This window comes from Dysidea avara, chromosome 4 (assembly GCF_963678975.1).
Source record: "Dysidea avara chromosome 4, odDysAvar1.4, whole genome shotgun sequence".
Lineage (NCBI taxonomy): Eukaryota > Metazoa > Porifera > Demospongiae > Dictyoceratida > Dysideidae > Dysidea > Dysidea avara.
Genome location: NC_089275.1, coordinates 34,172,226 through 34,189,175, shown reverse-complemented (window position 1 = coordinate 34,189,175; position 16,950 = coordinate 34,172,226). Strand labels below are relative to the sequence as shown.

Below are 16,950 nucleotides of genomic sequence, written 5' to 3'. Positions count from 1 at the left end.
TTCAAATGAATAAAACATTTAACAAAAGACTGAAAAATAAAATCACAAACAAGGATTCACCAGGATAACAATCCCACAATTATTGGCACCCATACCAGCAGTAATTTCCATAATTATATATAAGTATCAGCATACAATTAACTAAAAGGACCTATTAGCGTGAGTTATCACCCATCTATATACTATACTAAAGAAGACAGCACTTTTGTACTGCTGTTACAATGCTGTGCTTTTAAAGTATCAACACTCGACCTTATGCAAACTCACCCCAAAAATACTTCCGTACTGCATGCATGCATGATACTGTACTACAACCCTGAATTCACTGTTTTGTATAGTCATCAGTCTACATTTCTGAAATGCTATTAATTGATGAATTTTTCATTGGTGTTGACAATAATTCTTGTATAGTGGCTAAGGCCATGACAAACTGATCAAATTTGCAGTTATGCAGTGGTTTTCAATTACATGATCTCTTTTTAAAAAGCACCGATAATAGCTGTATAGTGCCATACAGGTGCAACAAGTTGTGAAGCTTTATGAGTGACAAATATGTCTTGGGCACTTCCTTTCTCTGCTAGTATCAATGTTGATTTGGTAGCTATTTTCATGCAATGAAGGTAGTTACTTAATTTAGGTGTATGTGACTACACTATCACATCCCCAAAAATACTAGTAGGGTACCAGCAATAAAAAGTAGCAAAACAATTAATGATAGTAGCTATTAAAACAAAGTTAAGGGATCTCTACATTGGCATGTTATATACCATTCACCAATGCCGGATTTTCTCACATAACTATTATAATTATGTTGTAATAGCTACATCATTCATGTATCTAGTTTCACTACTGGAACCCTATACTTCATTTTTATTAATTTTTTCATTGTACTAGTTTTTTGTTACAGCATAGCTATGATATACATGTAGCTGTTCTTGTGACTGCTTTATTAGAATATCTTTCTGCTTGTCCTGAGTTAGTACTAGTCTGGCATGGCCACCCCTGGATTAGAAATGAAGGGTCTGGTCTGTCTAGCATCACGTACTTGTGACATTATGAGAATGGAGCAACCAATAAGATTATATGCTTGGTTGCTAATTCTCATACGAACTTGTTTTTGCATTTTGTGATAGTAATCACGATCATGTACAGAGATATCTCTTTCAAAAGCCACACTACAGTCTGTGCATGCTTTACCAACCTCTTGACTTGAAAATACATTATATAATATTAATATTGATAATAGTAAAACAAAGGAATTTATTTCATGTGGTTATGATGACATAAAACTGCATTCCATTACACAAAGTATGTGATGCTAGACCCTTCATTTCTAATCGAAGGGATGGCCTTGCCAGACTAATTTCTTGAGAGAGCTATATATGTGCAGATTAAGAGGTGTGATTGTTCTAATAAACATTGTATTCTCTATAGTAAATACAAAATGAATGCAGGTGTTTATTGTATTGAATCAAGACACACGGTAGTTTGTCGTGCGGCCCAAGAATCAGGCGCGCCACACCATGAGTATATTTATAGGAAGAAAGTAAATGCGATTTTCACACCTTTGTAGCTCCGTGATTCCTTATCCGATTGAAACCAAAGTTGGTGCAGAATTGCCAGCTAGGTAGGGAATTCCACATTCCAAATTTGAAGAAAATCGCTCCAGCCATTTCCGAGATATGAGTGGCCAAAGTTTGGGTTTTTTTCTTTATTCTTTTCTTCTTCTAAGTTCTACTTCTTCTTTTCGCACACTTTGCAAAATCCGCCATAAAACATGAATGCGTGCTCTAATCAGGATGAAATTTGGCACACTTAAAGGGCTCATTAAGGTGAATCTCAGTACCAAGTGTGGTAGGAATCCGATGAACATTCACGGAGTTATTACCGATTATTTGCGTAAAATAAAGTCGAAGGTCTGTCATGTCCACAGGTAAACCGCTTAAAGGAATGAGCCAAAAATTGCTATGTAGATGGAGTAACTATCGTAGGAGTACCTTTTTGTGGATTGAAAGGAATCCAGTTAAAGGCCATTGAGATATGACACAAAACCCAACCTGTGTCACAATTACGTGATAGATTTTATGAATAAAAAAAACTATTACTTTTCACGCCTGCCAGACAAACCACTTAGAGCAGTGAGCAGAAAATCGGTGTGTAGCTGGAATAATTATCATAGAAAGTCCTTTCAGCAGTACAGAAGAATCGGATTACAAACCACTTAGTTCTGATTCCAAAGCCAACTATGTGTAGCATATGCGAGATGGACGATTCAGTTACAAGCAAGTCACCCTGTAGAGAGTTCCGCTACAAATATGTTGCTGTGGAGATTCAGAACATTATAAGTCACACTGAAGAGAATTCAGCTATAAACAAGTTACCTTGTAGAGACAACAAGTCACTCTGTAGAGAATTCAGCTACAAACAAGTCACTGCGTAAAGGGTTTGGCTACAAAAAAGCTACCCAGTAGAGAGTTCATCTAGATCAGCTACAAACAAGTTACTTTATGCAATGTTCAGCTACAAGTAAGTCACTCTGTAGAGAGTTCAGCTACAAAAAAGTCACTCTGTAGTACAAACAGGTCACCGTGTAGCTGGAGAGTTCAGCAACCAATCAAAAAACCACCCTGTAAAGAGTTCAGCTATACAAACATGTTATAACTCTATAGAGAAGTTATAACTCTATAGAGAGATCAGCTAGAAACAATTAGTCATCCAGTAGAGAGATCAGCTACAAGACATCACCTTATAGGGAGTTTAGTTACAAAGAAACCACCATGTAGAGAGTTCAGCTGCAAACATATCACCCTGTAGAGAGTGCAGCTATGAACAGATCACCCTGTACAGAGTTGAGCTAGAAAAAGTATCCTGTAGAGAGATCAGCTAGGAGGGTCACCTTGTAGAGAGTTCAACTACAAACAAATCACCCTGCAAATAGTTCAGCTACAAACAAGTCACCCTATAGAGAGATCAGTTAGAAGAAGTTACCTTGTACAGAGCTCAGCTACAAAGAAACCATCATATAAAGAGTTCAGCTGCAAACAAATCACCCTGTAGAAAGTTCAGCTACGAACTGATAAACTTGTAGAGGGATCAGCTAGAAGAAATCACCTTTTAGAGAGTTCTGCTACAAAGAAACCACCATACAGAGAGTTCAGCTGCAAACAAATCATCTGTAGAGAGTTCAGCCAGAAACAAGTTCACCCTGTAGAGAGACTAGCTAGAAACAAGTCACCCTGTAGAGAGATCAGCTAGAAACAAGTCACCCTGTAGAGGGATCAGCTACAAAGAAATCATCCTATAGAGAGTTCAAAACCCTATAGAGAGTTCAGCCAGAAACAAGTTCACCCTGTAGAGAGACTAGCTAGAAACAAGTCACCCTGTAGAGAGATCAGCTAGAAACAAGTCACCCTGTAGAGGGATCAGCTACAAAGAAATCATCCTGTAGAGAGTTCAAAACCCTATAGAGAGTTCAGCTAGAAACAAGTCACCCTGTAGAGGGATCAGCTACAAAGAAATCATCCTGTAGAGAGTTCAAAACCCTATAGAGAGTTCAGCTAGAAATAAGTCACCATGTAGAGAGATCAGCTAGAAACAAGTCGCCCCGTAGAGAGAGCAGCTACAAAGAAATCATCCTGTAGAGAGTTCAAAATCCTATAGAGAGTTCAGCTAGAAACACGTCACCGTGTAGAGAGATCAGCTAGAAACAAGTCATCCAGAGATCAGCTATATAGAAACAAGTCACCCTGTAGAGAGATCAGCTAGAAACAAGTCACCCTGTAGGGAGATCAGCTACAAAAAACCATCCTGTAGAGAGTTCAGTTACAATCAAGTTACACTATAGAGAGATCAGCTAGAAACAAATCATCTTGTAGAGAGTTCAGTTGCAAACAAATCACCCTGTAGGGAATTCAGCCACCCTGTAGAGAGTTCAGCTTGAACAAGCCACCTTGCATGCAGAGAGTTCAGTTACAAAGGAATCACCATGTAGAGAGTTCAGCTGCAAACAAATCACCCTGTAGAGAGTTCAGCTAGAAACAAATCATCCTGTTGAGAGTTCAGCTAGAAACAAATCACCCTGAAAAGAGTTCAGCTACAAACAATGAGAGTTTCAGCTACAGTTCAGTTATGTAAGAAGTCACCTTATTAACTACAGTATGTGATAATCATCATTCAATGTTAAATATACAAATATTTCATCAGACAAAAGTTATACACACAATTACTTCCTTTCTTCCACAATCCCTTACAATTTAAAAGGAAGCAGCATCAAAGCCATATGGCCAGCTTTGTGACTTGCAATACAAAAAGAAGTGATATCTAAACCAAAACAGCCAAGCTGTAAAAATAGAGTATGGTCTCCAAGGTGAAAAAAGATGTGAAATCCAAGGTGGCGGCCAACAAATGGCTGTGATGGTAGGATAATTGCAAAAATTTTAATTACGACAATTCAGGTGAATTTGGTGCCAGATCCTAGTGGAGAAGGCAACACAAATTCACCTGCATTGTCGAAATTAAAGTTTTTGGCCATTGACCTACCATTACAGCCATTTCTTGGCTGCCACCTTGGATTTCACATCTTTTTTCACCTTGGGGGCAACACTCTTTTTTACAGCTTGGCTGTTTTGGTTTAGATAATAATTTGCTGTCATACATAAAAGCCTACCTTGTGACTACACCCTATGCTGAAATGGAGTGATATCTTCTTACAATAATAGCCATAATTAAATCTCAAAAAGCTCTACTATTATTATGCATACATACCTTGTTAACCTGATCATCCTTTTCTTTTAACTTTGTAATCAAACTTTTGTCAAAATCTCTTGACGCATCTGTTCTCTAAAGAATCAGTTAGACATACAATGTTTTCTAAGGACGCTATAATTTCATATAAATTATGTGTGTACATAACTGTATGTATATCTAATCCAAAACAGCCAAGCTGTAAAAAAAGAGTGCGGCCCTTAGAAAGGCTATGGTGAAAAAAGATGTGAAATCCAAGGTGGAGGCCAAGAAATGGCTGTGATGGTAGGTTAATGGTAAAAATTTTAATAACGACAATTCAGCTGAATTTGGTGCCGCTTGGTCAATTGGCACAAAATTCACCTGAATTGTCGTTATTAAAATTTTTACCATTAACCTACCATCACAGCCATTTCTTGGCCTCCACCTTGGATTTCACATCTTTTTTCACCATAGCCTTTCTAAGGGCCGCACTCTTTTTTTACAGCTTGGCTGTTTTGGATTAGATTTCACTTCTTTTTGTATTTGTATACCCCAAAGCCGGCCTATGGCTGGCTTTAGGGCTTTTAACCTATCATTTTTTTCTTTACCACAGGAAGAAGAAAAGATGAAGCAGGGTGATTTCATTGTAGCTGACCTCCCTGCAAGGTGATCCTTCTAGCTGATCTCTCTACCAGATGACTTGTTTGTAGCTGAACTCTCTACATGGTGATTTGTTTGTAGCTGAACTCTCTACAAGGTAACTTCTTCTAGCTGATCTTTCTACAGGGTGATTTGTTTGTAGCTGAATTCTCTACAGGGCAATTTGTTTGCATCTGAACTGCTAAACTATCTACAATGTAACTTCTCCTAGCTGAACTCTCTACGGGTGGCTTGTTTCTAGGTGATCTCTCTACAGGGTGACTTGTTTCTAGCTGAACTCTCTACAGGGTGATTTGTTTTTAGCTGAACTCTCTACAGGGTAACTTCTTCTAGCTGATCTTTCTACAGGATGACTAGTTTCTAGCTGATCTCTGTACAGTATGACTTGTTCCTAGCTGAACTCTCTACAGGTGATTTGTTTGCAGCTGAACTCTCTTACATGGTGGTTTCTTTGTAGCTGAACTCTCTACAAGGTGACTTCTTCTAGCTGATCTATCTACAGGATGACTTGTTTCTAACTGAACTCTCTACAGTGTGATCTGTTCATAGCGGAACTTTCTACTGGGTGATTTGTTTGCAGCTAAACTCATTGCATGATTGTTTTTTTTGTAACTGAACTCTCTACAAGGTGACTTCTTCTAGCTGAACTCTCTACAGTGTGATCTGTTCATAGCGGAACTTTCTACTGGGTGATTCGTTTGCAGCTTCTTTGTAACTGAACTCTCTACAGGGTAACTTCTTCTAGCTGATCTCTCTACAGGGCAATTTGTTTGTAGCTGAATTCTCTACAGGGTGATTTATTTGAGCTGAACTCTCTACATGATGGCTTCTTTGTAGCTGAACTCTCTATTAGGTACCTTCTTCTAGCTGATCTGACTACAGGGTGACTTGTTTGTAGCTGAATTCCCTACAGAATAACTTGCAATGTAATATAACTGAGTAAATTATAAATGCAGCTGAATGCTTTATTAGGGTGGCTGTTCTATTAGAGTATCTCGATCTCGCATTTGCTGCACGTAGTTGCCTTTCGAACAAGGGGTCCGACACCTTCGCAAATCTGTACGTGATTTGAAATCACTTTGTGATTTGAAACTTGATTTGTGATTTGAAATTGGATTTGTGATTTGAAACGTCACGTGTGATTGCCATAGGTGATTTCTAAGGCTATTACTGGGTCCTGAAGGACATTAGTTCTTGATTAAGAACTAGTATTGTATCACTGTAAGCTTGTATTGTTTATAAATATATTTTCGAGACTAGTTTTCAAGTAGCATTAATTACTTGCGTGGGCGAATCGCTGGAGATTTGTGATTTGGAACTGAAGGGCGTACGTGATTTGTAGAGGTGTCGTACCCCTTGCTTTCGAATCATAACTCAGTGATTTGTAACCCGATTCTTCTTTACTACTGCAAGGACTTTCTATGATGATTATTCCAGCTATATACTGATTTTCAGCTCGTTGTTCTAAGCGGTTTGCCTGGTAGACACGAAAACTGATAGTTTTTTTATTCATAAAAATCGATCGCGTAATTTTGACACAGGTTGGGTTTTTTTTATTATTATTGTTACTGAGCAGACAGCACAGCTGATATGCTCAGGAAAAGAAAAGCAATCATAAAATGAATTTAGCTACGTAGTTACAAAGATTACAGTTATGTGTCATATCTCCATGGTCTTTATCTCGATTCCTTTCAAACCACAAAAAGGCACTCCTACGATGGTTGCTCCATCATCTACATATCAATTTTCAACTGATTCCTCCAAGGGGTTTACCCTGTAGGCGTGACAGACCTTCAACCTTATTTTACGCACATAATCGGTCATAACTCCGTAAATGTTCATCGGATTCCTACCAAAGTTGGTACGGAGATCCGCCTTAATGAGCCCTATAAGTGTGCCAAATTTCAGCCAAATCCGAGCACGCATTCGTGTTTTATGGCGAATTTTGCGAAGTGTGCGAAATGAAGAAGATGAAGAAAAAAAACGAAGAAATTAAAACGAAATTTTGTTCACTCGTATCTCGGAAATGGTTGGAGCGATTTTCTTCAAATGTGGTATGTAGACTCCCTTAACTGGGCGGCACGTCCCTAGCAAATTTGGTTCCAATCAGATAAGGGATCACAGAGCTACATAGGTGTGAAAATTGCGTTTTCTTTCTTCCTGTTAATATTATACTCACGGTGTGGCGCGCCGACTTCTTGGGCCGCACGACACACTACCGTGTGTCTTAATACATATGTATAGTTCAACCTTTCTAAATAGATTCTATAATAGACAAATGAGCTCTATAACATATCAAGAGTCCAGATACGTATATCTCATCAGGGAAAATGACTTTTTGGTGACTTTTTGTGTAGCCATTTTTACTCAACAATTGTGGTGTTTATTGGTCTTACTATGAAAATCTACTGCAAAGCTACTATAGAATATGCATGTTACAATGTATAATACTATACGTAATGTGCAGGCGCAAAATTATGTAGCTTTACAGCATTGGTTGTGGGAAATGCTCTAACAGTCCAAGGGAAACTACTTTGAATAGCTTCAACATTATGATTGTACCAACATGCGTAATCCAATGACATTAACATTATGTATGCATCTACGGGGTATATGCACAATGTATATCTCTGTATGTGGAGCCAGCCATACTCTGCATAATATTATATCCTGCATATCTGTACACTACAGTATCACATATGAAGTAAGCAATCACACTTGCTACACATGTGTTAGAGGACACAACCCAAGTCATTGATGATATCAACGTATGACACAAATTGTACTTGTATGGTTCCTTGAAAACTGCAAATAGAGAAGACAAGTATAATAGCGACTTATGTTTGCTGCAGTGTCAATTGCAGAAAGTTAAATGTGGTTCTGCATCTAATTTGATATAATCTAGAAAGCTTGCGATTACTTTGGAGTCTAGCTGGTGCTTGATGGAGTTACTTCTTTAATATGGCTTCCAAAGGTTTGGGTCAATCAGACTTGTATACCGCCTTGGAAAACAGCTAGTGATTGCTGACACCCTACAGTACCGCTGAAATGTAACATCGTCTCATGAAAGTGCGAATGATTAAAATCTGTGATAATTTAAGGGCATGGCATCCATTTCACTTTCAAGTATTCCCCCCAAATGTAACGGGTGCCATGCCCTTTAGTCAGTTCATTTTTAAACTGCTCGCACTCTCGCGAGATAATGTTACATTTGAGCAGTACAGTATCAAGAGCATACCAGAACAGCCTGACAGCCCCACGTCATTTGATTTTGAAGTAAATGTAATATCAGCATTGCCAATTTCAACTTCTAAACTAGAGCAATTTCAATCAACAACTCAAGCTGACTCAGCTTTACAGCAATTAATGCAACTAACTATGGAAGGCTGGCCAGATCACAAGTCAAAAGTTCCAACTCAGTATTTATATATTGGTAATTCCAGGAACAGATATTATTTAGTGATGGAATCCTTTTCAAAGGTGAAAAGATTATAATCCCTAAAGCCATGCAACCCAAAATGTTGAAGTTGATCCATTTATGGGTATATGAACAAAGACTCTCATACCCACTTCAAGCACTTTGCAAAAGCCAGAAACAGTCAAGCCAATAACAGAACAGAAGGAACTTCAACAACACCAAAGACAATAAAGACTGTATTATAACCAACATACAAAACCATTGAAAAGCCTTGATATTGGAGACTCAGTACTGATGACAACAAAAGATCGCAAATGGAAGCCAGTTAAAGTGACCAGTATGAACCAAACAGGCCCTCGTTTACATTAGGGTTCACCGATGCAGAAAAATACCTACCAATCCAATACCAATACCTAGCAGTAAATTTTCCCCAATATAGATACTGATACTGATAATTGCCATACAATTTACACACCTCTCAAGCTGGCTATGTGTGACTGCTCTATTAGAATATTTTATTGTGCAGTGACTGTACTATTAGAGTATTTCGATCTACATAGCAAGTAGCAGTTGCTCAATGTTTAACAAAGCAATTCCTGTACCTTTATGCTAGAATAATGATCAACACTATTTCCAACCTGTTATATTTCACGTTTTCCTAGCGTTGCATTAACGATGATAGTTATGATTATGACGATTGGCCTATTAATTGGTATCGGAATACCTAAATAGCCGATACCGATCGATACCAAAAGCCCAATGTTATGTTATGTTATTATTATCTACTTTACCAGTTAGGCACTGGAAGGTGTACACAGAAGGCAGAGCCTGTTCGAGGTGTTTACCCATAGCCTAGGAGCCTAAGCGAAAATCTTTGAGCTAAATATCCTAAAGTGAAACTGGACAAATACCTAGAAGGGGTGAAATACCGGCTCCGATACGATACCGATCCAATTATCGGGGGAACACTAGATTTTAACACAGCAAGGGCAACAATATCGCAAAAATAAAAAGGATCTATATAAGAAGGGTGATAGGTGGTACAAGTATTAACACAAGTGTTGACGATTTCCTCAACGATCAATCATATGAAAGTGATCCAAGTGAATCAGTCAGAGAAAACTGTGATAACCATGAGTCAGTTTTACCGGTCATATTAGATCCAACCTTTGCCTGCCTGCCTGCCTGCCTGCCTGCCTGCCTGCCTGCCTGCCTGCCTGCCTGCCTGCCTGCCTGCCTGCCTGCCTGCCTGCCTGCCTGCCTGCCTGCCTGCCTGCCTGCCTGCCTGCCTGCCTGCCTGCCTGCCTGCCTGCCTGCCTGCCTGCCTGCCTGCCTGCCTGCCTGCCTGCCTGCCTGCCTGCCTGCCTGCCTGCCTGCCTGCCTGCCTGCCTGCCTGCCTGCCTGCCTGCCTGCCTGCCTGCCTGCCTGCCTGCCTGCCTGCCTGCCTGCCTGCCTGCCTGCCTGCCTGCCTGCCTGCCTGCCTGCCTGCCTGCCTGCCTGCCTGCCTGCCTGCCTGCCTGCCTGCCTGCCTGCCTGCCTGCCAAGACATTCCCAACGAACTATCAGGGTGCCAGTTTGATTTATCAACCAATACACATAACTGTAATGCATACATAGCAAACACTGCCCGGTTTTACTTAAATTTGATCAGAGCACTGTAAGGAATTTTGAATTTGTGTACTCCATAGCACACTCCTTTTTGTAATGATAGAGATGTAATATAATTAGACAACCACATGATCTTGTGCAATATTGCACGTGCTTTATCATGAGATCATTCTAGAACATTCTAAACACATTGGTTACAGTTATGACATCACACACCAACAGTGTTGGAGCAATTAATTTTTAAAATAACGCATTACATATATATTACTTACAACTGAACTACATAACTTTGTGTCCACAGCTTTAAGCTGTCACGTGTGAAACTACCACCTTATCACATGGCATGATTGCGTTGTTGGACAATGTGCAAATCTTGGTTATAAGTAAGAAGCTGGTGAATAAACTTCATTCATTACTTCATTGTGGCTAGGTGTTACTCAGTGGATTACTAATGAGATTAGTAACTTTGTTACTTGTAGTAATAATATTATGTAATATTAGACTTGCTACAGTAACTTTGGTAATGTGTTACATTTGTAAGTAAAGTAACTTGAGTTATATTACCTGTTTTTATAGCATATTTTGCTATATTACTTTGTTACTACAAAAGTAATAATTATTATGTAACGTGTTACATAAGTAACGCATTATTTATTTAACGTGTTACCCCCAACTCCACACACCAGTGTGAGTATCACTATATAGGATGATCAGTTAGTTATAACCATGGATGATATAACAAACTTATCACCCAGTAGCAGAGCTGTTTGGTGTATAGTAGTTATAGCACAACACAGCATGTACATGCACTGGGATTTTTAAATACACATATATGTGACCCAATCTGCAAAAACCAGTCTTCTCACCTATTTAAAAGTATAAAGAAGTGCCGGTTTCAAATGTTCGGTGTGTTGTAGCTTGCCAACGGTTGAAGGTACATGTACCAAATTTTCATACCTTCCAGAGCATCCATTGTACAAGTAGCCAATAGCAAATTTCCCGACCATTATATGTGACTGGATTTTGGAAAAACAATCCAAATAGCACATTAGAAGTTTCGAGATAAACGGTTTTAAAGAATTCAAGCCAGCATAGCTCTCCAGGGATAGCAAGCACGCGTATGAAATTTACACTAAAGATCAATGCATCAATCTGTTACCTTTCAAACCACTTCCAGTACTTGTAGCTGCCTGTAGAGTTTCCCACCAAATAAGATAGAAAATCTGAGCTGTTGGACGAGTGAAGTAGTATCACGAGTGCTCACAAAGGGGTGGAGGGTGGGGAGTGGAGGGGTGGGCAAGGGTTAGACCTCAAAATGGAGACAGACCACGATTGGAGTCCAGAGACAAGATTACAAGGCTGTGCTGGCTCCTTAGTGGTTGATATGTAGCAAAATCTACACAAAAAATGTCTGTCCAACATTGTCAGGCTGTCCACCAGTAAACTACTGATTCTTGCCAAGCCAGGTCCTTCACAAGGCCTAAAACCGCCATTTGAGCTCTATACAGCCCCCAGAAAAGACATCTGTTGAAACCAGCCTTGAGTAGTTTGAGTGGTGCTGAGTGTCACAACTACCAATACAATAGTATAGCTATCCACTGGTGGTGTTAGTTTGATTTTGCCTCATGTATGATTTGGGTCGGTTTTGTAAAATCATCTGGTCACATATGTAGATAGTTTAAATTAACTCAATGCTGACTGAGCTCAAAAGAGTGGGTGGAAGGGAGTTAGAGGATTGCAAGAGGCTGTTTAGGCCAAGTTATGTGATATTCAGGTCACAAAACTGGCTAAAATGAAAGGACATTTACAACAGAGGTCCCTATTCAACACCATGGAGCTGTGTAACCATGTGCAACCAATCCCAGGCTGGCCAGAGCTACATTAAGGTCCTAGATCACTTGTATGGTTCATCAATATACTTGGGAAAAGCAGATCACTCAAGTCTAGCTGATTATGATTGTGATTATTCATGTTAGCCTTGTGTATTCGGTGAAAAAATCAAATCTGCTATCATGGGTGATAAGACCAGTTTACCAGTCACATATGTACATGTGTTATGCGGTAACCTTAATTTTTTTAGTAAACTAATATTACTGTATTGCCTCAAATTATGGTCGGTCTTGCATAAACGCCAGGTATACAGCATCATAACAAAAATAAACACCAGGTCTCGAATAAACTCAAATAAACGTCTAGTGCAGTCATTATTTATAATAATTCCTGGTGGTGGTATAAACATTGAAGTGAAGAACATTTTATACAGTTCCTTTTCAGCTTGAATCTGTGAAATATGCTAAGGGAAACATCAAGGAGAGTCCAGGAGAGTACAACACCATGGTATGAAGTTGACTTGTGAATGCTGATCAGGTATATAAATGCTGGTCTTGTGTAGTCGCCGGTCTTGTTTAGTAGCCGGGGTAAAAACTTGCTTGAAAGAAATAAACGCCCAGGTCGTATTTTGAGGCAATACGGTAAATAGTTTTAATGCCCCAATGCTTTAAGTACAATTGCCCCTTTGCACACATACTGTATGTCTGCATACCTCATCTTTTTCATTAACAGTTGATGTAAAGCTTTGGCCTTGCTTTTTAAGATCTTCTTTTAACTGAGACACCTGCATGAAATGACCAACCCAATTGCTGTACATGTATGTTTATCCTGTGTATGTATATCTAAATTCAGACATAATACATACTGTACATACATACATATGTAACTACACTGTATAATCAACAAAATGATTCACTGTAATGCACACCTGTCTTTGTAATTCTTTATTTTCAGAGCCCAGCTGTTCAACAGTAGCTTTTAGTGAACCAAGCTCTCTTTCTTTCACAGACAAAGCATCTCCTTTCCATTTATTGTCTTGTTGCAATTCCTATATGGTGTGACAAATTCATTTCATTTCCATTACTAAAATACACCTTAAGATGCACTAGTGGACATTAAATCCCTACTTCAGTCAATACCTACATACAACTGGATTAGGGATTGAATGTCCACTAGTATTTCTTCAGGCATAGGTGACCTCCCTTGTTTGACTACTTTTTTCTATGATCCCTAAACAAACTTAAAATTCTTAATTGTTTCTTCAAGTTTTCTGTAACATTATTATGACTGTTGAACTCATGTATACCACATTAGAATGGAAGGAATGGTGACAGCCTCATCTGAATGCGTGCCCCAACTATCAATTTCTGAATTAGGTAAGTCATCATTACACTTTGTTTTCAGCTAGCTATGTTCAGCCTGTTACACAGCGTTACAAACAAATAACACTCGGAGAAAGACCTCTGCAATAAATCCAGTCACAACAAAATCTTGGACAATTCCTGTCAAACATGGGGAAGCCATCATGTGGCATTACCATGAATCAACACCTTGCACTGTCAGCAAAGATATAGATAGGATACAAAGAGGACACAGGTAACCATGCATTGTATATGCTGCAATATGCCAAAAGGCACCAGTCGGGTTGATACAATGTTGAACAGTGAAAACATCAAGCCCGTATTATTAGCCGTTATTGAGTTATGCTTGTCTGAAGAAATTAGTCAGTCGGTCAGTCAGTCAGTCGGTCAATCAGTCAGTCAGTCAGCCTGTCAGTCAGTCAGTCAGTCAGTCAGTCAGTCAGTCAGTCAGGCAGTCAGTCAGTCAGTCAGTCAGGCAGGCAGGCAGGCAGGCAGGCAGGCAGGCAGGCAGGCAGGCAGGCAGGCAGGCAGGCAGGCAGGCAGGCAGGCAGGCAGGCAGGCAGGCAGGCAGGCAGGCAGGCAGGCAGGCAGTCAGGCAGTAGAAAATTCCACTAAATACACTGTATAAATATTTTTAATTTTGTAACATTTTGGAAGCATTTCAGATCATGCTGAAGGTACTTTTGGGCTTCTAACCAATACTGCCAAGGTTTCATGAAGGTATTGTGAGGCTGGTTGTAGGGTAACATTTTTGACTAGAAAAGCCATGATCCCTAGCATACAATACTACTGTACTGTATGTTATGTGATAAGGTAAGTATACAACCAGTACCTGCAATGTATAATGATGTTCAATTCTATTATTTTTTTAAACAGTAGTGTCAGCCTGATACTGATAGTCTGATACACATACTAGAATCATTGCAGCCCTAATAATTTTTTTACGACACTCCTGTAAAAAACCTTTTTATGAATTCACTAACAACGCAGTGCACATGGATAAATAAATGCTACATACACCTGTGGCAGTGTACATAGCAGTGTATGCAGCAGTGTATATGCAAAGTTAATTTTTATCATTTTGAAACAACATAATTTTATGATAGCTACTAGCAAAAGGCTAGTATTATTAATATGCACTCACTGTCAGTGAGTATGGCCACTTCGTGTTCCATATCACAATTCCGGCAACTTCAAAAAATGAAATAAACAAATACGGGAATATTTCTGTAGCCTGGTGTGTTCTTTTAAGCACTTCATCAACAGCTTCAGTTGGAATATACCAGGTGATCTTGATGGAATCTGATGGTTCATATGTGGGAGGACGAAGTGCTGGACCACCAAAATAGCTTAACAACATCTTCTCAATTTCCTCACACTCCTCCAGGGTGATGTCATCATAATACTTCTCAACAATACCTACCATCTTACTATAACCATCTGGAAGTGAGGTCTGGCCTGATTGTGAGTGGTCATAAATTTCCTTCAATTTCTGATGAGACTTCATCTTGCTCCTGAATATTTTTATTTTTTCCATTGCTTCCTTAGATCCCGATTTTTTTACCATCATCAGTAAGAGAGAATGACAGTCATATCTCCAGTACCCACGAAGCTCAAAGAAGAGATCATAAACTGTTGAGCATTCTTTGATTTTAGCAATTTCTTGTGAATTGAACAGAAGAGCATTTTCTTTGGATCGGAGATTAAAACAAATTGTTTTCAATTTATTTAGGTTTGACTTGAACTTTTCTTCAAGTATATCTTGGATATCAGACACCAGTGCTCCAAATTCAACAGTAGGTTCAAATACAGAAGTCTCATTGGTTGTTTGCAATTTCACTTGAACATCTGTTGTGAAATAAAATACAGCATATTATGAGATTACGTATGTCATACAAATATTGCAAACATACATAGCACATGTTAGAATTGTAGACTTAAACATTTCTTTAAGCATAGCCAGATCTGTGAAAATCCAACACAAAAGCACATTTTAAATTTTATTATCTCCAATGTGCTTGTAGAGTTTTTGGCACTACAAAGTAGTAGCAACAGAACTATTGTAGTAGCAACAGAAATATTGATTTGCTTTGTAGTATAGTAACCATATTTTGGATTTTCAGGAGCAATAAATGGATATACATAACTTAATGCACTTGAATGCGGAGTCGAGACCTGCACCATAATATTCACAAGGTAAATCAAAAATATCCATGGTTGGTAAGTTTTCCCTTGTGCCACCCTTCTTTGCCAAAGACAAAAAATGAGAAGAAAATCATTATGGCAAACCCAGCAAAGTGCAAGTTTTTATCATCATTGATTACTGAAAATTTGGTAAGCTTTACATCATGTAGCAATGCCAGAGAAACTAATTAGGTCCAACAAAGAGGATTTAAAAGTTTCTCAAATTTTCATTGTGAATTAACCAATAAATTTCAGTATGTACTTTTAGTTTATGCATCGAATGCAAAAAAAGGGAATCTTGAGAATGACAAAAGTCCTCAGAGTGAAGTAAGGACACCTTAAATATTACACTTGACCTATAGTGCAGGGCTTTGTACATGTATGTGCTATAGCATCATTGTTTGGCACCAATATTCCCAGCAAATATAGTATCATTTGATCCCCTGGGATCTTTGTGAGCACAAAAGCACTCAGTGGACTTCAACAATACCTGAGTAAAATAAAACAATTGTGGGACCACAGACAAACATTTTACCGATACAATTAGCCAGCCTGTAATCAGTGGTGATTGCAAAAGCAAACACTGTGGACACGTAAAACTGTGCAGTCTTAGGTACTGGGTCATTGCAATATCGACTGCCTGCACTGGTGCAGTGTTGCACAAAAACCACAGCCAGTGCAATATACTGTACAGTATATTGTATACTATGGCCAATGTATTATGTATAACTTGTTGTGGTCTGCGAAACTGCAACCAGTACATCCTGTGATATGATGCATTCTCTGCAGTCTGTGGCATATTTATGGGACTAGCAGCATGTTTAAAGAAAGTGGCACATACGTATGTACATCTTTAAAATGCCTGGTTTTAAAGCTAAAACTAAGCACAATTTATTTCAAAATATGAAAGATTTCATACCTTTGCATGTATAAATACATGTACATTCAAAACTTTGTTCATCTCAAAGAATGATACGCTTTTATTTAATTACTGACTTGACAGTGAAATGAAGCCAGTGCATTTACTACAGCTCAATTACCGTACATACATAAGCAAATTTTTTTATGAACAAAATATTAATTTAGCAATTTACTTAATAATTTGCATTCGGTAAAAATTTTATTTGAGAAATGAATGTCTAATAAAGTTGAGTCCCATGTGGT

General features: G+C 38.7%; 1 protein-coding gene across 1 annotated transcript in view; it reads right to left on the bottom strand.

Moving 5' to 3' along the window:
* Positions 1-1,265: 1,265 nt before the first annotated feature.
* The window catches only part of LOC136253782 (uncharacterized), a 37,721-nt gene continuing 22,036 nt past the window's right edge, over positions 1,266-16,950 (bottom strand). Inside the window, exons 3-6 of the mRNA XM_066046440.1 lie at positions 14,747-15,450; positions 13,170-13,289; positions 4,765-4,839; positions 1,266-1,376 (exon numbers count right to left, since the gene is read on the bottom strand). Of these exons, the coding sequence (XP_065902512.1) occupies positions 1,266-1,376; positions 4,765-4,839; positions 13,170-13,289; positions 14,747-15,450 (1,010 nt within the window). The remainder of the gene's footprint in view (positions 1,377-4,764; positions 4,840-13,169; positions 13,290-14,746; positions 15,451-16,950) is intronic.